This window comes from Acomys russatus, chromosome 24 (assembly GCF_903995435.1).
Source record: "Acomys russatus chromosome 24, mAcoRus1.1, whole genome shotgun sequence".
Taxonomy (NCBI): domain Eukaryota; kingdom Metazoa; phylum Chordata; class Mammalia; order Rodentia; family Muridae; genus Acomys; species Acomys russatus.
The window spans coordinates 51454310-51476813 of record NC_067160.1 but is presented as its reverse complement, the minus strand read 5'-3'; the positions used below and the strand labels follow the sequence as shown (position 1 = coordinate 51476813).

Genomic DNA, 22504 nt, shown 5'->3' with positions numbered 1-22504 from the left:
GAAAGCATCCTGGATCCCAAAGCTGGTCCTCATAGAGCCACAGAGGCTGTTCCTTCATCAATAGCCAGGACTTCTGGGGCCCAGAGAGGGACAGTCTCGCCCAAGGACACACAGCGTGGTTTCTAGACACTTCTCTCAAATGGTCTCTATGCTGTGTTTTCCAGGCCGCGTTGTTCCTTGGTCCTAACCTGTGCCTCAGTATCAGGCCCACAACCACAGCCAGGGACCCACCTCAGCTTCCCTTGCTGCCACAAGCACTCCCTCTGCCACATGCCTGTCTCTTCCCTGCCCCTGCCCCTCCCCCCCTACACTGATGCTTCTATACCTGTGCTGGTAGCTGCAGAGGTGAGGTGGAGGGGCGGGAATCTTTCCAGCACCCCCATGCCATCGGTGTGGGCATTCTACACAGCATGGCTTCCTAAGCTGTCAGGAAGGCAGCCCTTAGCCCCACACTCCTTGCCTTGCTTTCGCCCTGTGCACTGCCCACTTTCCCCTCCACTGCCCCACCAGCCTCTCACAAACTCCCCCTTTTCCCTCTCTTACTTCTGAGCCTCTCACCTGCTGTTCCTTCCGCCTGGATGCTCTTCCACCAGCCTCCCACCTTCCCAGGTCACAGCGGAGGCTTCACCCTCCAGGAAGCCCTCTTGACCTCTCCAGACCAGGCCAGGTACCTCTTCTTTACCCTTACTGACAGAACTGACACATAACTCCTAGTTAAATTACTGTGTTCTTATTCTTTCTCCAGGTCCTTCCCCCCAAGTACATGGACATTTCCATGACTGCTCAGCCCTTGGCCCTCTGAATCCAGCCGAGGCCTCTGTACCCTCAGGAGTACCTTCCTCATCATACTGGGACCCTCAGCTGACTCATCCCACATGGGGGCCTCACATGGCTGAGTGCAGGACAGGAGCTGAGACAATTGCTGGTCTGGGTGGTGACATGCCCTCAGGACAAGCCTGTCCCTCTGCCTGTCTGACAGTGTTACCTCCCTGTGAGGAGATGCTCCCAGGAGTGACAGCTGGAGGACCCTGTCCACTCCTATCTGTCTGACCCTGGCCTCTCCATGTTACCACTCCCCCCCATATGACAGAACTCTGCCAGGCTGACACCTCCTGCAGGAAGCCTCCCTGATTGCCCTGTCCCCAGGGTCTCTCTGGAAGCTCCTCCAGGCTCCTCAGCAGACACAGGCATTGAATTTGTCTGATTGCTTCCGAGGTCACTGTCTCCTCGTTGACTTGATTTTCCAGGGAGGGTGGCAACGTCACTGGAGAAGTGAGTGACTGCATCAGAGCAAAGCAGAAAGGCTGCAGCCTTGCAGTATGCACCTGGGTTTCCACCTTGTTGCTGCCGAGCAGGGTGGTGCCTTGTAGGGGTCCCCCCACCCCATATCCAAGTCCATGGCAGACCCCAGTTCTTCCCCACCCTGCTCTTGGGGTTGCATGCAAAGCAAGTGGCACCCCACTTAACAGAAGGGACAACTGAGGTGCAGGTATGTGGGTAGAGGCTTGGAGCTAAGCAGGGCATTCATTGTGCATGAAACTGAGGTGGGGACAGAGTGTCAGGGCCTAACCCGGGACTCTTCCTGGGGCACCCAGGATGGGACCCTAGGCTGGGCTGCAGAGCGTTGAGCATTGTCCCCTCTGGGGTGCTGGACTCTGAGCCCTGTCAGGAGGGATCAGTCTTCCTGCATCTCCCTAGATTTAATTAACGGGCCTTTCATCTCTGTCCTGGTGGAATCAGCTATCTTCTGTCTCCTTAATTAACGTTCATTAAGCAAATCAGAGCAACGGAGGCTTCGCTCCCTCCTTGCCTGGAAGGTTTTAACCCTTGATAGGTGGTCTGTGGGAGGGGAGCCCAAACAGAAGGCCTGAACACTGTGCAGGCACCCGAGCCCCGACAGGCAGGTAGGTCTGAACCCACCTGTCACCACCTCCATGCTGGGATGTCACCCCTGTCTAGCTTGGAGCTGGTGCAGGTGTGGTGCTGTCACTTCAGAACCTTGCGTGGCTATCTGTCACCACCCTTACCTGGACCAGAGCCCTACCTGTCTCATTCGGTGCCCTCGCCAATCCAGCCTCACCTTCCTTGCTCCCTGGACCCTCATCTTTTTGTCCCTCCCAGTCCCTGCTCCTTAAGGTGTAGGGGCCCTGTTCACATTGTCCCTTGCCCTCCAAGGTTGCTGCTCCCAGAGAGATCCTAGGCAAACTTCTCCTGAAAAAGGACAGGGTTCAAAGCCAGCAGGCCATGTGACAGTGAACTGGGAACTGGGTGCCTTGCAGGGTCATGTGCACATGGGGTGGAGATGGGGGTGGGGGACTTTTCAAAGCAGGTCACACAAGCCTCAGAGATTGTGCCAGAAAGCTCCAGGCTAGAGAGAGATAGACCATGTGGCCTGGAGCTTCTGTGGGTTTGGGGTGACACTGCTGGGGGTCCCGGCTTCAGGGGACAGACACTGGGCTACAGTGGTAGGCCCTCCTCAGAGCCTCTCTTGCCTTGTATTTTCTTGCAGTGTTGGAACTCTGGGTCTGTGCATGCTCGGCAGCTGTTCTGCTACTGAGGCACCCTGCGGCCCTTCTAGGCCTCATCTTAACAGAATGGCACAGGGTAGACCACAGAGTGGCACAGGGTAGACCCTCAGCCCACCCCCAGAATGTTGAATGTGTGAGTGAACCCTGAATGCAGTGAAATGGGAGGGGTGCAGGCTCCTTGAAGGACAGGTGGCCCTGCCCTCTCAAGGCCCAGCATTGCGCTTTCCAGCTGGTACAGATGATTCATTGTCATTTAGTTACCTATATCTGAGAGTCCTAAGTCGTTGGGGTGCACAGATACCCCTGTGCCTTAGGGGCACACTGGATCCTGTGCCCTTCCCAAAGCACATGTAAGGGAAGAGCTTGGTCTCTTACTCCTCTGAAACATCTTAAACACTCCACTTCTGAGCTGCAGGCCAGACAATTGGACCCAGACCCCAATGATTTTACAGGGTTATTATCTTGGATCCCAAGACTTAGGGGGGGTTAGGTGACTGTCAACCACAAAGCCCTCACAGGAGGAAAAGGTGAAAGCCACCTGGTGCACCTCACCTAGTGTTATCCCTACGGAGCCTGAAACATAGGTACCCACCCATCTGACTGGACAGAGACTCCCCAAGATTGATGAGTGTAAGAGCAAGCATCTGTCCTGGATAGTGGGTGTAGACATGTGTGTGTGTATGTGTGTGTGTGTGTGTATGTGTGTGTGTGTATGTGTGTGTGTGTTGGATGGTGTGTCCTTGATAGATGGCTGGGGTCCCACAGGCAGTTTGAGACCTGACTGCCCCCCTCCTGCTGTGTGTTCCTGGGAGTCACTCCTTTCTCTGAGGCTTCCTCGAGTTGGGCAATCCCACCAGACTATATGGCCTTACCTTCTGGGACGCAGGTGGCAGGGGACAGGTCTGGAAGATAATGGGGGAACAGTTTGTGGGGTGAGGCAGGCAAGCCTCTGTGGACTTCGTTCTTATCTCAGCCTCCTTATCCCGTCAACCCCACACAGTAGCCAAACATGGGCCACCATGTTCTTGGCCTCTAGAGGGCAAGAGAGGCCGGTCCCTGAACTGCAGCCAATGTCGCCACCTGGTGGCTGACACTGTACACCTTGGGGACTCAAGGAGAGAAAAAGAGAAGCCAGGTACCTTGGGACCCTCACTGAAGTCACTGGCCAAGGCTGGATGGACTTTCAGGGATGCTGGCTCAGTTGGTCACCATCCAGCTGGCCCTGAAAGGGACATCTCCGGCCCAGGGGCCAAAATCAGCCTGGAGTGCTGTGCATTCCACAAACATCCTAGCCTGGATGCCGCTGGGAGCCAGGTCTTGGGGATACCAGGGTGAAGCACGCTTGGCTCTTGCCCTCTGAGAGTACCCAGCCTGAAGTCCCTGTACAGGACAAAGACAAGTTCATGACATGAGACTGGTTCCATCCCACCCAAGGCCACCAACCCTACCCTGGCCCTGCTCTCCACCCCAACATGATGGGCTGTTTCTTAGGCCTCAACTGGCTCCCTGATCATCCTGCCCAACCTAACATCTTTTAGGAATCCCACTCTGACCACGTGCAACTGGCCACAGCTCCTCCACCCCCACCCTCACCCCCCCACCCCCACCCTAGAGTCCCACCACTGTGTGCCATCTGCTGTGGCTGACTGGCCAGCCCCCTCGTTAGTAGCTAACATGTGACAAGCAGAATTCCTCTCACTGGGCTGTGAGACATTTGCACTCCCCTGCCCAGGTACAGTGAGGGTGGACCAAGAAGGCGCTGCTTGCCAGAGCCCAGACTGGCCAGCCTTGCAGGGTCATGGAGCTATTTCTTAGTGGCTTGTGGATAGAGCACGGGCTCTTGGCTTCATTATAATCTTCATTTTCCGTGATCTGGGCCTGCACATGTTGCGCCAATGCTTTGAAACTTCTGGCGGGGCCTTATGTGCTCAGGGGAAGCTTGGGGGGGGGGACTTTAGGGGCTGCCGCATAGAGCCCTGCTGCCACTTCAGTCTTCACATCCTCTGCTGCTAGGAGTCTCAGCTAGAAGCACCCCGTATCCTCTCAGGACCTGCCCTGTCGCGAGCCTTCAGATTGTTCCAGAGAGGCCTCCCGCATCGGTTTCCTTTCTCTCTACCAACCCTCCCACCTCCTGATCTCCCAGCACCCAATCCCCACCCTCGGTCCACTTTCCCACCCCCCTCTCCCACCCAGTTCTCTCTCTTCATCCACTTCCGTCGTCTACTTTATTTTCCCTTCTGAGGGAGATTCAAGCATCCTCCCTCGGGCCCTCCTTGCCGTTTACCTCCTGTGGGTCTGTGGGCTGCAGACCGGTTATCCTGTACGGCCACAAGGCAAAGGACACTGTCAATAGGACAAAACAGCAGCTGGCAGAATGGGAAAATGTCTTCACCAGCCCTACAGGGTCACCTGGGTGAGTGTCCAAAATATGTAAAGCCCTCAAGACATAAGTGGATATGGCTAATATCAACTTATACATGGGTACATACCATGTGTGTCCTTCTGGGTCTGGGTTACCTCACTCGGGATAATATTTTCTATCTCCAGCCATTTGCCTGTACATTTCATGATTTCCTTATTTTTAATAGCTGAATAATATTCCATTGTGTAAATGTACCACTATTTCTTTATCCATTCTTTGGTTGAAGAACATCTGTTTTTTGGTTTTTTTTGTTTTTTTGTTTTTTGTTTTTTTTGTTTTTGTTCCCCACCCCACTCCACCCCCAGTTTCAGGCTATTACGAATAAAGCTGCTATGAACATAGTTAGGCAAGCATCTTTGTGGTATGGTGCAAAGTCTTTTGGGGTATGTATCCAGGAGTGTTATAACTGGGCCTTGAGGTAGGACTATTCCCAATTCTCTGAGAAACCTCCAGATTAATTTCCAAAGTGGTTGTACAAGTTTGCACTCCCACCAGCGATGGGGGGGTGTCCCCTTGCTCCCCATCCTCGCCAGCATGTGCTGTCACCTGAGTTTTTGATCCTAGGCATTCGGAGGGGTGTAAGATGGAATCTTGGAGTCATTTTGATTTGCATTTCCCTGATGACTAAGACATTGCGTTTTTCTTTAAGTGTATCTCAGCCATTAGAGATTCTTCTGTTAAGAATTCTCGGTTTAGCTCTGTACCCTATTTTTAGTTAGATTATCTGGTTTGTTGGCATTTAATTTCTTGTGTTCTTTATATATTTTGGATATTAGCCCTTTGTCAGATGTAGGGTTGATGAAGATCTTTTCCCAGTCTGTAGGCTGTTGTTTTGTTCTTTTGACAGGGTCCTGTGCCTAGCAGAAGCTTTTCTACTTCATGAGGTCCCATTTATTAATTGTTGACCTTAGAGCCTGAGATATTGGTGTTCTGTTCAGGAAGCTGTCTACTGTGCCAATGAGTTCAAGGCCCCTCCCCACTTTTTCTTCCAATAGATTTAATGTATCTGCTTTTATGTTGATGTCTTGATCCACTTGAACTTTTCTACATGTAGACATCCAGTTAGACCAGCATTATTTCTTGAAGTTGCTATTTGTTCTCCGTTGTATGGGTTTGGCTTTTTGGTCTGTTTTTTGGTTGGTTGTTGGTTTTTTGAGACAGGCTTTCTCTGTGTAGCCTTGGCTGTCCTGGACTCGCATTGTAGACCAGGCTGTCCTCGAACTCAAAGGGATCCACCTGCCTTTGCCTCTCGAGTGTTGGGATTAAAGACGTGCGCCACCACCATCACCGAGCTGGCTTTTTGGTCACACACACACACACACACAAAATCAAGTGTCCATGGGTGTGTGGGTTTATTTCCAGGTCCACTGATCAACCTGTCTGTTTTTAATGCCAATACCACGAGGTTTTACTTCTGTTGCTTTTCACTACAACTTGAAGTGGCTACCTCCTATAGCCAGGCAGAACTTCCAGTGAAGGGAGGGGGACACCAACCCACCCACAAAGCCTTCATCCCCAAAATTACCCTGCCTACAAGGAAAGGGGGGAAGGGGGAAATGAGTGGGAGGGTGGGACTGGGGGGAAGGGGGAAATGAGTGGGGGGGTGGGACTGGGAGGAGAGGAGGGAGGGGCCTGTGATTGGAAATAAATTAACAACAACAACAAAAAAGAACACTTCCCAGAGGGAAGATGCCGCCACTACAGTACAGCCACCTCTGCTGGCCCTGACTACAGCTGGTGGGTGTGTGTGTGCGCGCGCTTGCTCGCACATGAGGGCTTGTGTGTGTGCAGGAGTGTGTGCATGTGTGTGCAAGCATGTGTGTGTGGGCATGTGTGCGCATGCGTGTGGGCTTGTGTGTGTGCATGTGTGTGTGTGTGTGTGTGTGTGTGTGTGTGTGTGTGTGTGTGTGTGTAAGCCATTAGGACTATGGTTAGCACACAGGGGCCTCAATACGGGCTATAGAGGTGAGACACATGAGACAACGTCTCCTTTCTGTGGGACCTCATGTGTACCCATCAGGCAGAAGGGCAGAAGACAGCCCTGGGGAGCCCAGCTGCAAAGGCAGATGGGAGAAGTAGTGGGTGAGGGCTCTGCCACACACACATGGGTGGTACAGAAGGGGCCCAAATATTACATGGCTAATGGCTTCTGTGTCATGTAGCATAGAACCCTCACCTACTTAGTCTCTCAAGCCAACCAACAAAAGCCTCCTAGTTCAACTGGAACAGTAACTAAGGACCTCACCCAAGCTGAGTCCTTGACTGCGAGTCATTAGGGGTGTGCTGGGGGAGTCTGCTCTGCAGCCACGGGCAAAGAACACCTCCTCAGCTTGTCACTTCTGCATCACTGTCTGTCTCCAGCTCACCGCTCCCTGTGGGACCAGCCCACGCACCCATCCCAGTGTGAGGCGAAGGGCAGCACCAGTCCATTTTTTATCCTATAGTTACACACTGAGTTGACACGCTCATGACCCGAACTTGGCCCTTTGCCCTTCCACGAGCTGTTCACCTGAGGAGCCCCTGTGGTCCCTGTATCTAACAGTGTGAGGGAGGAGGCACAAGGGGCAGCAAAAGGCTGCTCACCACAGTTTGTCAAGTGCTCTGGGCCACCTGTGCCTGACCCCAAGAAAACTGCTTCCCTAATCCTGACCCTAACTTTCAGACAGTGTTGGACCCCTCCTGGACCGATCCACCCTGGGCCTTGTGGGTCTGACAGTGTCCAGCTCAGGGGGTGTGTCCCCGCCATGGGGTCATTTTGGTTTTTTCTGTCTATAAGGGCCTGAAACTGCTGTGGGAAGGACATTAGCTTGGTGGAGTAAAGGGGAGGCCCCTTGGTAAATCCCAGGTAAAAATATCCACTGTGGAAGGAAAGAAGCCAGGAGCCACAACACTTTTGGTGGAGAAACGCGGTTTCTATAGAAGTGTCTCTAGCAAGCTTATTTTGCCTTGCTCTCTGGTCAAGCTCACAGACTAGGCTCAGCCCAAACAAGCAGGCACTCCCGGGCACGTCCAGCAGGTGGGGGTGAGCACGAAGGAACGGAGCTCAGACGGTGGGTGTCGCCTGCGTGGGTCCCGCCCTCAGATGCTGCCGTCGGGTTCCGCCTGCAGGGGAGGGCTGCCGGGGGCAGTGCGGGGGGGGGCCAGTGGAGCACAGACGGTCCGAGAGCAGATTGGAGCGCAGAGTGGTTCTGGGCGCCGTGTGGAGCGGGTCGCTGGCCATGGCTGCGTCCGGAGTCCTGTCCCTCCTGGCAACCTTGGCGTCGATGGCGCTGATGGCCTTGGTGATGCTAGAGGCGCACTGTGCCGTGGGCGCGGGCATGGGCTTTTGCTACGACGGCGCGGGGCGCGCACAGCGCTGTCTGCCTGAGTTCGAGAATGCAGCGTTCGGCCGACGCGCTGAGGCTTCACACACGTGCGGACGGCCCCCCGAAGACTTCTGTCCACACGTGGGGGCACCAGGTGCGGGGCCACAGTGCCAGCGCTGCGACGATGCCAACCCCCAGCAACGCCACGACGCCTCCTACCTCACAGACTTCCACAGCCCCGATGACAGCACCTGGTGGCAGAGCCCATCCATGGCTTTCGGGGTGCAGTACCCTACCTCGGTTAACCTTACTCTGCGCCTAGGTAAGCATTCGTCCCTTGTCACCTTGTCTCCAGGCCATGGAGGACCGGGCAGAGGAGGTGGGTTGTGCACCCCGGGGCAGGCTGCAGGATCCAGGTAAGGGTTAGAACCTGCGGCCTCTGGATAACAAGAGACCATCTTGAAGGGCACCCCTACAGGTTTGGGGGAGCAGAAAGCCCCTGTCAGCTTTTGCAGAGCTGTGGAACTGGGTATAGCAACACTTCTCAGGGAGAACTGTTAGGGAAGGAGTAGGTGACACCCCAATGATGACCCGGTCCATCCTCTGAGACTGGTACTCTGGTCAGTTTCAAAGGCCCAGTGGACCTCTGAGGTTGTCAGCCGTCTGAAAATGGGAGTTGGGGAAGTTGTCACCAAACACGAAAGTGTAGCACTTTGGGCAAGACAGTGGATCGCCAGTCTGGGCATTTGACGCTGCCCCTCTGCTTTGCCCATGGTTGTGCCACCCAGCCTGAGCCAAGGCGTGGAAGCATTAGGCCACTGGGCTGGGAACCCAGGGCCTCACTTCTACCCTGAAGCTGGAATGTTCTCTGCCCACTCCAAGTCCAGATGAGGCCAGTGTCCTCCTTGGGTTCCTTGCTATGTCCTGGACACTGAAAACCTTCCAAAGTTTTGGTAACTTGGATTTGGTATTTTCTTTTCTTTTTCTTCCTTTCTTTTTCTTTTCTTTTTTTCCTTTTTTTTTTTTTTTTTTTTTTTGAGACAGGGTCTCTCTGTATAGCCTTGGCTGTCCTGGACTCGCTCTGTAGACCAGGTTGGCCTGGAACTCACAGAGATTCACCTGCCTCTGCCTCCCGAGTGCTGCGATTAAAGGCGTGCGCCACCACGCCCAGCTTGGATTTGGTATTTTCATAACCCATTTTGGCACTAAACGTGACCGGAGGCTATTTACAGACTCTGTTTCCTAGTAAGAGCCAAGATGCATACATTTTGCTGCAGGAATCTCATCTGAGAACAGCCTACAGGCACAGGACGAAGCCAGCTAGGTAGGCGCTCTCCCCTGAGATAAGGGCATCCTCAGTAGACCTCTAGAAGGGCCGGGTTCCAATGCACACCAGGAGCCCAGCTTGGATAACAGATGATGGAGGCTCAGAGAGGTCAAGTGTTTCCTGCATAGACACACAGCTGCTAAACAACAGTCAGAACGCAGACGACATTCCTATGTAATGGAGGTCGGAAGATGAACTCAGCATGCGCTGTGCCACCCACGACCAAGCTGGTCCTTCCTAGACATGGGTGGCAGCGCGCTGAAAAGGACTAGCAAACGGCCTTGTCCTCAGAAAAGGGAGGTGGGTGCACGGGGGTGGCGGTGGGGTGGGGTATTTAACCCTTTCAGCACCACAGGAGAGGCACATTCCCTTTGCATCCCAAACGCAGTTCCCAGGGGCAGGGGGTGGAACTTGGGATGGAGTGGGGTCTGCCCAAACAGGAAGTAGGAAGCAAGGGGAGTTGGCTGATGGGGGGAGGGAATGGGGGGCTGGCAAGACCCCAAGGCCATGGGAGGAATCTGGGGGCAGGGAAGGATACACAGTGTTCCCTAACAAAGGCTGTCAGACGAGCCCATGAAATACAGATGCCAAGGAGGGGGCTCGGGCCTCGGGCACTAGGAGGGTGGGGTCGGAGTGAGCAGCCCTGTTCACGCAGCAGCGCTGGCGCTATGCCTCATGAATCCTCCTGCGACCCTCATGTGCTTCGGCAAGTAGCCTCTGGGCCTCCACGGATCCTGGGCTCTGGATATGAGTGAAGACACCACATGCTCACACATGCGTGAGGCACAGAGGAGCTTGTACCAGGAGTGATGAATGAATGAATGAGTGAGTGAGTGAGTGACAGGGCCACACAGCATCCTGGGCACTGGGCCAGCTCAGAGTTCTCTTGCTGGTTCAGAAAGCAGGAGAGGGTCGTGGTCATGCAACAGGACTTTGGGCTCAGCCATAGCAGAACCATTTACTAGGAAGTCGGGCTCTGCGCTCTGCACCTCAGTTTCCCTGCCTGTACAGTGGGGACAAGGGTCGGGGGTGGGTGGGGAAGCAGTCCCGTTGGTAGAGTGTTTCCCTACCACGCACAGGCCTTAGGGTCAATCCCCAGCACTAAGCAAACTGACGGAACTCAGGAGCTAGAGATAGCAGAATCAACAGCTTTAGGCTAGCCTTGGCTACTTGAGACCCTGTCCCCTCCCCCTCCCCCCAAAAAAGCCTGCTGCCTCTGAGGGCAGTAATGCAACCACAGGGGTTCTGGTTGGAGTCTGCAGGGTCTTCATGGATGAGCAGGAAGCTCTGGGTGAGGGTTGAGCCCTGTGGGTCGGCTCTGTACCAGGGATTAAGGGCTTCCCCTCCCCCCCCTCATTTCCAAAAGACACCCCAAGCCAAGTCCCTGTTGTGCTGGCTCATTTGGGAGCTGGGGTGTCTTTGCTTTGCTGCAGCGAAGTCATGGACTTAGGTAGAAGTCTAGAATGCCCCTGCTGTTAGCTGAGGCAGGCTGGTTAACGGCCCCTCGGTCCTGTTTGCTGGGTCCCCCCTCCCCTTTCATGAAGGCTCTTGGGAGGCAGCTCTGGCCAGAGTCCCCTGGGGGGGTGGGGGTGAGGAGCGGGAGAAGAGAAGGCCAGAGGTCATCCTGGGATGGAGGTCACCGCGTTCCCAGCTCCCCGCAGCTCCTGACATCTGGTCTAAATCCTATCCCGCAGCTGCTGTAGAGCCAGGCCTTCCTGCCTGGGATGAAAGGCCACAGCGGGGCTGGTGGGGCAGGCACTTCTCCGCTTCTCTGCTCTTGGAGGCCTGGAGAAACCAGCAGGGCTGGGGCGAGGGGTGAGAAAGGAGAGGAGGAAATAGAGGGCCGTGGGGTGACAGACTGTTCAAGGACCAGTTAGTGACTGTGCCAGCACTGAGGACACTCTGGCTAGCATCTCAGCCTGGAGGAATTTTTATTTTTATTTTTATTTTTATTTTTTGAGACAGGGTTCCTCTGTGTAACACCCTCGGCTGTCCTGGAATTCACTTTGTCAACTAGGCTGGCACAGAGATCCACCTGCCTCTGCCTCCCGAGTGCTGCCTCTTGGATCAAAGGCGTGCGCCAACACGGCCCAGCTAGCCTGGTGCAATTTATTCTTCACATATGGGGAAACTGAGGCTCTGATGATATAGTCAGTTGTTCAGGGTCAAATAGGGCTTCACTGTGTGCACTTAGGACAGAGAGTAAATGGGTCAGGTCTGCACCTCCATCCTAGAAGGTGCAGTGGCTCTGGATGTCCTTGTCATGGATTTTTAGGACTCTCCCAGGACCATAGAAAGACACTGCTGGGTTCCAAGTCCCTAAATGCAGGGTGAAGCAGCAGGATTGGCCCCCAACACCCACCTGCCCAATACGTAAGGAGCCTAAGACCTTGGCTCTTGGCCAGAGAATATAGCTTTGGTGGGGCAGTGGTGGCCCCCGCTTTTAAGCCCAGCACTCAGGAGGCAGAGGCAGGCAGATCTTGAGTTCGAAGCTAGCCTGGTCTACAGAGTGAGTTCCAGGACAGCCAGGGCTACACAGAGAAACCCTGTCTCCAACCCCCACCCCACACACACACACAAAATACAGCTATCCTCAGGACTGCAGGCCAGCCATAAGACAACGCGGGGGCAATCTGAGCTCTGAGAATACACATGGGAGCTAGGCATGGTCCATGCCTGTAATCCCAGCACTCGGGAGTCAGGGGCAGGGGGATCTCTGTGAGTTCGAGGTCCGCCTGGTCTACAAAGAGAGTCCCCAGGACAGCCAAGGCTACACAGAGAAACCCTTGTGTAGATAAACAGAGTGGGGGTGGGGGAAGAGGATGAGCATGTGAGCATGGGGATTGAAGCCTCTGGTGTGTGTGGGAGGGTGGGGGTCAGCACTGGCCTTTCAAGGCCTAAAGATGCTAAGAGTCTCCAGAAGAAGCCAGAGCGCTCCAGGCCTGAGGGAGAAGATGGAGGCAGCCCCATAGAGCTGGAGCCCCCCCCCAAGTCTAGATGGCCCAGAGATACGGCAGGAACCCCAGGACCCCCCAAGTCTCCTGAGCCTCGGCTGGCTCAGTTGTGCCTTCCTGTGGAGTGGGCGGTTTGTTTGCCTTGGCTAGGGCCAGAACTTGGGGACATGGTCCTCCCTCCACCTCCCTGGGGGATTTGGCTGGAACGCTAGGCTCAGGCAGGTCAAGAGTCAAGGCAGTGGTCTTGGCTAGCCTCCCTCCACCCACAGAAGTGGCCCTGGGCCCAGATGGCCTTGTCCCCACTCCTCAGGGCCTCCCACAGTGGTCTAGGAGTTGCAAAGGTGGAGTGTCCTGCAGCAGGGGAGGGGACTAAGTGGCCTCCCGGCCTCCACAATCTCTTTCCACCTAACCTGTTGTGACTATGAACACCGCCCTCTCCTTGATGTAAACCCCTTCCCTTCTGACAGCTTATGTACTTGCTTCAACTTCTGGTACCCAAGCCCCCAGGGATGTGGCCGGAGAACCTGCTTAGAGTGCTGTGCCAAGCGCCCCCCCCCCCCCGCCCCAGGAGCTTCCTGCCAGGCCTGCGCTAACCTGCACTCGTGCCTTGGCCCTGTGGGTTACCATCCCCAGCTCTGAGCTGCCACGGAGTGGATGAGGGGCCTTGTTCTCACAGCTCGCTCCGCACCCAGCACCAGGCCCCTGCTCAGGCTTACCCTTGCCGCTCAATGTCAGTGAGCGAGTGCACAGAACGGCTAAACAGTGGCTGCTGTTCAAGAGCCTTGCAGATGTCTGGTCCCTTAGCCCTCTAATCACTATTCTCATTTTGCAAACGGGGAAACTGAGGCACTGAACCACCCAGTTAGTAAGAGAAAAGTCAGGCCTTTGATGTATCCAGTGTATTAAGCGGGAGCAGGGGAGTGGACAAGCAGGGGGATGGTGAGTGAAGGCTGGCCTTTCCAGAGACAGTGTTCTCAAACAGAGCCTCCTCCTGGCCCGGCCCTGGCCCTTCCTGGGCAAGCCCTACCCCATCTCATGCCCTGATTTCATCTGCTGGAATTATGTGCCACCTCTAAGATGATCCCTTTCCCAAAGCCATCGCTCACCTGGGCCCAGCTTCCCACCTGAGCCCTAGATGGCGGCAGCAGCTCTGCAGTGTGGGGACCAGCTGCACTGTGCGGTGTTGGCCCAGAAACGAAGCCAAGGGATGCAGGCTACAACAGGAGTGAACACTGAGGCTATTAGCTAGTCACGAGGGGACAAGTACTTCATGGTTCTGCTTCTAGAAGGTTCCTGAGCTGTCAAATGCATAGAGGCAGAGAGTGGAATGGGGCTACTGGGGGCTGGGGCGGGGGCTCGAAAGTAAATGCTTAAGAGGACAAACTTTCAGTTTGGGAAGTTGCAGGAGCCTGAAGGTGGACAGTGTCACACAACAGTGTGAATGTGCTAATACTATGGACTGCAGAGTCGAAAGTGGCTATAATTGTATATTTTATTTTATGTACATTTTATTTTTTATTTTTTGTTTTGTTTTGTTTTTTGAGACAGGGTCTCTCTGTGTAGCCTTGGCTGTCCTAGACTCACTTTGTAGACCAGGCTGGCCTCGGACTCACAGTGATCCGCCTGCCTCTGCCTCCCTGGGATTAAAGGTATGCGTCACCACCACGCCCAACTTATGTACATTTTAAAAAGAAAACGCTCCCTCCATCTTTCCATGTACTTAGGAATATTTCTCAAAGCAAATGTCCTCTCCAGCCTCAAAACTGTTTGCCACTGTGTTCAATCACTCTTTCTCCACCCTTCCTCTGTTTATTGCATATGTTTATTTATGGCTGGCTGTGGTGGTCCAGAGTGCTCCCCCCACCCCACCCCCGTCTTTGCAAACTCCTATTCTGAAGACTCCAGTGATCACAGCTGAAACCGGACCTCAGAATGATCTTGACACAAAGCATAAGCAATCACCAATCAGAGAAAACCAGTTTCCTCTGCCAGGCTAGAGACTTGACCATCTTAACTGTGTTAGGTGTGGCACAGAGGTGGGAGGGCTGGTATGGGGGGGGCAGGCCTGGTTCAATCTGGTTCCTATGGCTTGTGGGTTATGATCTTAGAGGGATTCAGAATGCCCAGGGCTTCCAAGAGTGAGCTTGGGAGATGAAAGACTTGAGAGTGGGTGTCAGGGCCTGGGATTGCTCTCACACGGCAAGTGGCTCCGGGCAGAGGGTATCGGTCTGGCCTGACCATGTGTTTCAGCTCAAATCTTACTGCCCACTCTGGCGCCACCCCCGCCCCACGCCTCCGCGATCCCCAGATGGCTGTGATTAAAGTTTGTTTTGTTTCCATCCTCTCAAAATAAACCTGGCCTACCCACCAGGTCAGCGCCAGACATAGGCCAGTGTGGTTTTTGGCAGTCCTGTGCACGAGCAGGCTTCATGTCCCAGCTGGTAGGGTAGATGTGTCTTAGCATCCTGGTGCTCGGCTCAGGTGGCCCTTGGCATGCCTGACACTGCCTCTGCAGCCATCAAAGGCTGGGAGCACATCTCTGTGTCTCCGCAAGCATCTATATTCCTTTCCCAGAAGCCACGTCTCCCTGAATTCCCCAGGGAGCCCCAGCGGACGGGTAGCCAGTTCTGCATAGCCGTTTTGGGGGGTGCTGAGGACCAAGAGAGGTCCGGTTGATTTCTGTGTGGAGTTAGCAACTCTTCTCCCTGAGGCGTGGACTTCTCATTAATGGAGAGCATAACACGATGGGACTGGGGATGGGGCAGGGTTCAGATAGTGTGCAGCATGTGCTCGGCAGGTGCCTGGCACATAGTAGGTGCTTAACACTGAGCTGAGATGCATGGGGGGTAGCCAGGGAGTTGGGGAAAACAGCATTCAAGGTAGAAGGAACAGTACTCGGGGTGGCCTAGAGCTTAGGAGCAAAGCCATCACCCTGGAACCCCACTGGCACATGGAACTTACAGGAGCCTGGGTGGCTGTGGGTTTTATGCCTGCCACTGTCTATGGAGGCCATTTTCTTTCCCAGCCATTCCCGCTGCCCGTCCTTGCAGAGCAGGCTGGAGTCGCTCTTCTAATTAACTCACCAACAAGCCATCCTGCTGGGCCCTTGTGATGTTGCCTCAGCAGCTCTCACCTCCTGACTTGGCAAAGAAGGAGCCACGATGTCTCCCAGCACAGAAGCTGCTTACTCCATGCAATCCCAGCGATCCCCCCTTTTCCCACGGCAGCCTCCCTGCCAGCCACCTTTGAAGTGTCTCCTGGCTCCTTCCCGGGAGGGTGTCTGACTGCCCGCTCTTTAACAGGGCTGCAGCACCTTTGTCTGCCCCGGTGTGGGCATATCTGGGCACATCTGGGCCCGGCACTCCCTGACCCGTCTGGGGGCGGCCCTACGCACCCCCCCCTTCTGTAGGGTTCAGCAGCTCAGTGCCAACCGTGCTGCCACGGAACATTAGAAAACATCTTAAAACGGAACCTGGCAAGGCGGTTGCTTTAAAAAAAAAAAAAAAAAAGTTTTGTAAAACTGGGTTTTCTCCAGTTTTAAATTAGAACAAGCTTCAGGAAAGAAAATTGGGAAAAACACAGGGAAACTGAAGAAGGAACAGTTGTGCCGGGTTCCGAGGACAAACACGCTCGCCAATTAGCCGGCTGTCTGTCTGTGAGGGCTCGTGCCTTTTGTTTGGTTTCTCTGAGACAGTCCCAGGCAGCTCACTGTATAGCCAAGGAAGGCTTTCAACTACTAATTCTCCTGCCTCCACCTCCCCAGTGCCGAGATGACAGGCCTGTACCACCACACCTACCTGGGACCTATTCTAATTTTATTTTCCAAATTATTTCCATGTATGGTTTCTCTGTGTGTGTGTGTACCTGTGTGGATGTGTGTGTGAAGGCCACACCAGAGGTTAACTCGGGGTGGTGTTCCTCAGTGGCCATCTGCTTGGTTTCTTGAGACAGGGTCTCTTATGGGGCTTTGGAGCTCATGGATTTGGCTACATTGGCTGGCCAGTGAGGCCAGACTGGCCTGTGCCCAGTCCTCGTATCTGGAATTACAGGCACACATCCCCACACCCAGGGTTTTTGTTTTTTTGGGTTTTTTTTTTGGATTTTTCGAGACAGGGTTACTCTGCCCTGGACTCCCTTTGTAGACCAGGCTGGCCTCGACCTCACAGTGATCCACCTGCCTCTGCCTCCCGAGTGCTGGGATTAAATGTGTGTGCCACCACGCCCAGCACACACCCAGCTCTTTATGTAAGAATTCGAACTCGGATCCTCCCACTTGTGTGGCACACACTTTATCAGGCGTGCTGCCTCCCCCAGCCCTGGCGCTATTCGCTGGGGTCTCCTTTTAGGGTCCCACACAGCATCTTGTATCCTTTTTCCCTTTCAATTTTTGACTCTGACTTTCCTGGGTGTCTTCGACTCTGGACTGCCAGTGGCTTTGCTCACTGTGGGAACCACTGGCCTTCAGTTCCCTTTAGTTATTTCTTCAGACTCCTGGTTTCCCAAAGCTATGAAAATGCCTTGAGGATTGGTTTGTGCTTTCAGGCCATGACCCTCCACCCACCCACGAAGGCTTCTTTGTGTGACGCTGGGAATATCCCCTGCAGCTCCTCGTCCCTGTCGCCAAACTGCTGCCCCAGAAGGACAATATATTTACTCTAAAGTTTTCTTTTGTTGTGGTGAAGTACGCGTAGCACATGACAGGATCGGCTTTCAAGTGTGTGCAGTTTGGGGTCGCAAACACAATTCCTCCTTCTCTGAAGCTGTACTGAGGGCTTTCAACTCAGGGGACAGACCAGGCTGCCCCTCCCTCCCCAGCCCCTGCAGCCCCACTGCACTTAGAAAATGTGCAACTGTTTAATTATGTATATTATGAGGGTGTGTGTGTGTGTGTGTGTGTGTGTGTGTGTGTGTGTGTGTGTGTATACACATGAGTGGAGGTGCCGAGGAGGCCAGGGATCAGGTCTCTTGCAACTACAGTTACAGGCAGTTGTGAGTGGCCCAGTGCTGGGAACTCAGTGCTCTTAAGCATTGTGCCATCTTGCCAGACACTGCACTCCTCTGTGTGTACGGTATGTGTGTGTGTGTGGTGTGTGTGTGTGTGTGTGTGTGTGTGTGTGTGTGTGTGCGCGCGCATGCGGGCGCTCTCTAGCTCACCCATGTGGAAGCCAGAGCAAGTCAACAGGTGTCTTCCTTTGTCTATCTTTATGGCTGTGAGTCTAGCCTTTAATGGCTGAGCCATCTCTCCAACCCATGTCTTCCGTTATCATTTTCCATTTCCTTGCCTTGAGACAGGAACTCTTTGATCTGGAAGGTTGCCTTTGGGGCTGGGCTGGCCTGCCATTGAGTTCTTGGGTTCTGCCTGCCTTTGTCTTTCCTGACCCCCATCCACTCTACTCTGGGGTTGCAGGTGCATGCTTGACTTTTGATATGGGTGCTGGGGACTTGACTGCTGGTCTGCGTGCTTGCTGATCAGGTGCTGTGGGCCCCTGAGCATCCTGCCACCCCTCCCTGACCCTGCACTGTCTGTCTCTGTGCGTGTGAGGCAAGGCGTATCTGCAGTGCTGCTCTGTCTGTGACTTGCTTCTTCCATCCAGCCCCACACCCTCACGCCTTGTCTGTATTTTAGGCCTGAGGGTCAAAGTTGGCCGGCTTTTCCACGCTGAACAGCTGTCTGTTGCACGGCTGGGCCATCTGTTTGACATGGACTGGGCTATTTCTGCCCCTTGGCTGTCTGGAACAGTGGGTGCTGTGAACACAGAGACATGTGTATCTTCCTTGATGCTGCCCTCGGGTTTTTGAGGATATGTCACACTGGGCATGCCAAGTTGTGGGGTAAAGCTGGACTTTTCTCTTCTTTCTTTCTTTTTTTTTTGTTTTTTTTTTTTTTTTTGTTTTTGTTTTGTTTTTTTGTTTTTTTTTTTTGAGACAGGGTTTCTCTGTGTAGCCTTGGCCATCCTGGACTCGCTTTGTAGACCATGCTGGCCTCGAACTCACAGCGATCCGCCTGCCTCTGCCTCCCGAGCGCTGGGATTAAAGGCGTGCGCCACCACGCCCGGCTCTTTTTTTTTTTTTTTTTTTTTTTAATATGGAACGCTTCACGAATTTGCGTGTCATCCTTGCCCAGGGGCCATGCTAATCTTCTCTTTATCGTTCCAGTTTTAGTATATGTGCTACCGAAGCGAGCACGGACTTTGCTTTTCTAATCACCTGCCACTATGAAAAACTTAGCATCATCAGTGCACAGGGTGGCCTCTGTTTTGTTACCAAGACTTGTTATTGCCTGGTGTGTGTGTGTGTGTGTGTGTGTGTGCGCGCGCGTGCGCACGTGCGTGCATGTGTATCTAGGACTCGGTTCAGTGATACAATGCATCAATTGAAAATAAAATTAAAAACTGGGCGTGATGGCACACACCTTTAATCCCAGCACTCAGGAGGCAGAGGCCGGCGGATTACTCTGAGTTCGAGGCCAGCCTGGTCTACAAAGTGAGTCCAGGACGGCCAGGACTACACAGAGAAACCTTGTCTCAAAAAAAAAAGAAAAAGAAAAAGAAAAAAAAGAAAAGAAAAGAAAAAGGAAAAAAGAAAAGAAAGAAAGGAGAAAAGAAAAGAAAGAAAAGCAAACAGTCCCACAATTCTTACACTCACTGGCTCATGTACCCACCATCAAGTCAACTGTAGGATGTCTTCGTCAGCCCCAGAAATCCTTGTGCCCATCAGCACTCATTCCCACGTATCCCTAAGTCTCACCCTGACACCCAAATATCACTAACCGACTTCCGGTCTTTGGCTGGGCTGCTTCTGGGCACTTAGCGTCCCTGAGGTCAGCTAGCAGCGCCTTCTGTTTTAGCAGCTTCAGCATTGCCGCTCACAGGCCCAGGCCATGGCTGGGTGACACACATCAGGGCTCCATTCCTTGTTGCCCTGGGCGCTTAGTCTACATACAACGGGTTGGTTGGCAGGCAGTTGGGCCATTCTGAGTATTGCTGTGGGCACGCATATCCAAGTCTTTGCGGGCCATGTATTCTTGTGTTGTTCTTGGCCATCTGCTTGTGAGTGGAATTCTTGGGTCGTACACCAACCCTGTTCGGCATGATGAGGTGACACCAGCTCGCTTCCCAAAGTGCCATTTTCAGCCTTTCTCCCAGTAGCTGGGGCTTCACTTCCTACACACGTCCTCCAGGGTACTTGGTGTTACAGTCTTTGTTTTATTTATTTGTCTTTTTGTTTGGTTGGTTTTTCGAGACAGGATTTCTCTGTGTAGCCTTGGCTGTCCTAGACTCATTTTGTAGACCAGGCTAGCCTTGAACTCACAGCGATCCACCAGCCTCTGCCTCCCCAGTGCTGGGAGCGGCCCTCCCCTTGTTTCCCTGACAAGCATGAGCTATCAATGCCAGGGAGCAGTCCTGCTTCCCCATTCCAGGGCTGTGTTCCCCCATTCCGGGGCTGTGTACCTGGTTCCATTCCGTAAGGTGGTTTGCATCTGCCTGACTGTAGGTAAGGCCTATGAGATCACCTACGTGAGGCTGAAGTTCCACACCAGTCGTCCCGAGAGCTTTGCCATCTACAAGCGCACACACACCAGTGGCCCCTGGGAGCCCTACCAGTACTACAGTGCCTCCTGCCAGAAGACCTATGGCCGTCCTGAGGGCCACTACCTGCGGCCCGGTGAGGATGAGAGAGTGGCTTTCTGCACCTCTGAGTTCAGTGACATCTCCCCCTTGAACGGGGGCAACGTCGCCTTCTCCACCCTAGAGGGCCGTCCCAGTGCCTACAACTTTGAGGAGAGCCCTGTGCTACAGGTCAGGAAACGGCAGAGCCTGAGGGAGGAGTCTGGGGTAGGGTGGGGCAGGCCTGGGATGTGGGTCAGAGAACAGCAGACAAGCCAGCAAATCTAGGGCCTAAGAGACCCTTGGGACTTCCTGGTTGTCATGCCTTAGACCCTAGAATCCTGCCATCTTTTGTGGATGCCTGGCCTTTATTTTTATTTATTTATTTATTTATTATTTATTTATTTGGTTTTTCAAGACAGGGTTTCTCTGTGTGGCCTTGGCTATCCTGGAACTCCCTTTGTAGACCAGGTTGGCCTCTGCCTCCTGAGTGCTGGGATTAAAGGCATGTGCCCACCATGCCTGGCTTGATTTTTATTTTATTTATTTATTTATTGTTTATGGTTTTTTGAGATGGGGTTTCTCTATATAGCCTTGGCTGTCTTGGAACTCACTCTGTAGACCAGGCTGGTCTGGAACTCAAGGAGATCTGGCTGTCTCTCTGCCTCTTAAGTGCTGAGGTTAAAAGTGTATGCCACCGCTGCCCAGCTATTTTTTTATTTTTATTTATGTAGTATTTTAATATGCTGAAGCAGGAAGATCATGCATCCACGGCCAACCTGCAGCCCCCCTAGCTTTTCCCGGCTGTGCCTGGGGTGCGGGGATAACGTGTTCAGAGACCCCCCTCCCCTGTTTTACTTGGTGGCCCAGTCACGGGACTTGCACTGGTGAATCATTTTGTGTCCCCACCCAGGCCTTGGCTCCCTGGTCCTCGGAGGCCTCAGCATGTCGCAGGGCAGGCCCTTCTGAGAACACAGAGCCCCAGGCTGCGTGCTTGCCCAGCATGCACAGGGTTAAGTTTGACCCCAGGACCACAAACAAGAACCTGCTTAGCTCAGTGGATAGGGCATTTGCCTAGCACAGAAGAAGCCACGGGTTCTATCCCCAGCACCATACGGACTGGGTGTGGTGATGCATACTTGTGTAACTCCAGCACTTGGGAAGTGGAGATGGAAGGATTGGGAGTTCAGGGCCATCCCGGGTTGCCGGGTTGCTGGGATGAAGGCAACCCTGTCAGAAGAAGAAGAAAAAGAAGTGGGGGGGGGGGGAGGGGGGTAGACACCAGCCTTCCCCCGACCTCGCAGTCAGACCTGCCTTCCACAGAACCCTGAAAGCGCAAATCCCAGCCCCAGGTGGCTTGGAGAGTGACAGGGACCCGCAGCCTCAATGCCGTACAGGGTTCTCAGGACCGAGTCCTGCTGGGGCGAGGAGCAACTATGCCAGGAGCTCGTTTTCCATCCTGACGGCCTGATTGCTAAGCCAGGGGCTCCTGGGCTGAATTAAAACGCTGATTAATATTCAGCCGGAGCCGCCTCTGATTATAACAGCAGGCGGATGGAAATGTCACTCTCCACATGCGGCCCCCACTTCCTTACCACGCGCTTCCACGGGGAAGCTGCTCACCCAGCCCGCGATCAGCAAGTATTTATCAAGTGTCTGCTCTGTGCCAGGCAGAGCCCAGGGGCTACGGCTTGTGGGGCTCATGTTCTGGGGGGCCAGTCCTCTTCATGTGAGCAGCTACCAGGAGGAAGCAGAGTAGGGAGGGAAGGCAGGTCACCAGGCTTTCAGATGGACTGCCTCAGCCACTGTATACACACACACACACACACACACACACACACACACACACACACACACATACACATACAGACATATATATACATACAAACACACACGCACACACACACACATCTGTGCAGATGTCAGGCCCCACACCCAGGGCTTGACATCACCACCCTCCTCACACCCTCGGAGGAGCCACTAACCTAACTGCATTTTACAGAGGGGAAAACAGAGGCACCAGGGCATTGGGCCTTGTCACCTGAGTTGTACAGCCAGCAAATGGCCCAGCCCCAAGACTGACCCAAGCCTCTTAATTCCTGGCCTGTCCTCAAGATTTGTCTCAGTCAGAGCCCCAGGACCACTCCCACTTTCCGGGTCCCAGGGGGCGGCAGGCCAAGAGCCCTTGCTCATTGGCATCCCTGTCCCTTTCCCCAGGAGTGGGTCACCAGCACCGACCTCCTGATCTCTCTGGATCGGCTTAACACGTTTGGAGATGACATCTTCAAGGACCCCAGGGTGCTCCAATCTTACTACTATGCTGTGTCCGACTTCTCTGTGGGCGGCAGGTAGGCTGCAAGC

The 22504-nt window shown here is 53.9% G+C and overlaps 1 protein-coding gene and 1 non-coding gene across 2 annotated transcripts in view; one reads left to right on the top strand and one right to left on the bottom strand.

Annotated features, from left to right (window-relative positions):
* Nucleotides 1-8168: 8168 nt before the first annotated feature.
* Nucleotides 8169-22504, top strand: part of Lamc3 (laminin subunit gamma 3) — a 64219-nt gene continuing 49883 nt past the window's right edge. The window contains exons 1-3 of the mRNA XM_051166649.1: nt 8169-8577; nt 20031-20335; nt 22361-22491. Of these exons, the coding sequence (XP_051022606.1) occupies nt 8169-8577; nt 20031-20335; nt 22361-22491 (845 nt within the window). The remainder of the gene's footprint in view (nt 8578-20030; nt 20336-22360; nt 22492-22504) is intronic.
* On the bottom strand, nt 18616-18722 carry LOC127207797 (U6 spliceosomal RNA). Its single transcript, XR_007832998.1, has one exon. It is a non-coding gene; the product is annotated as a U6 spliceosomal RNA (small nuclear RNA).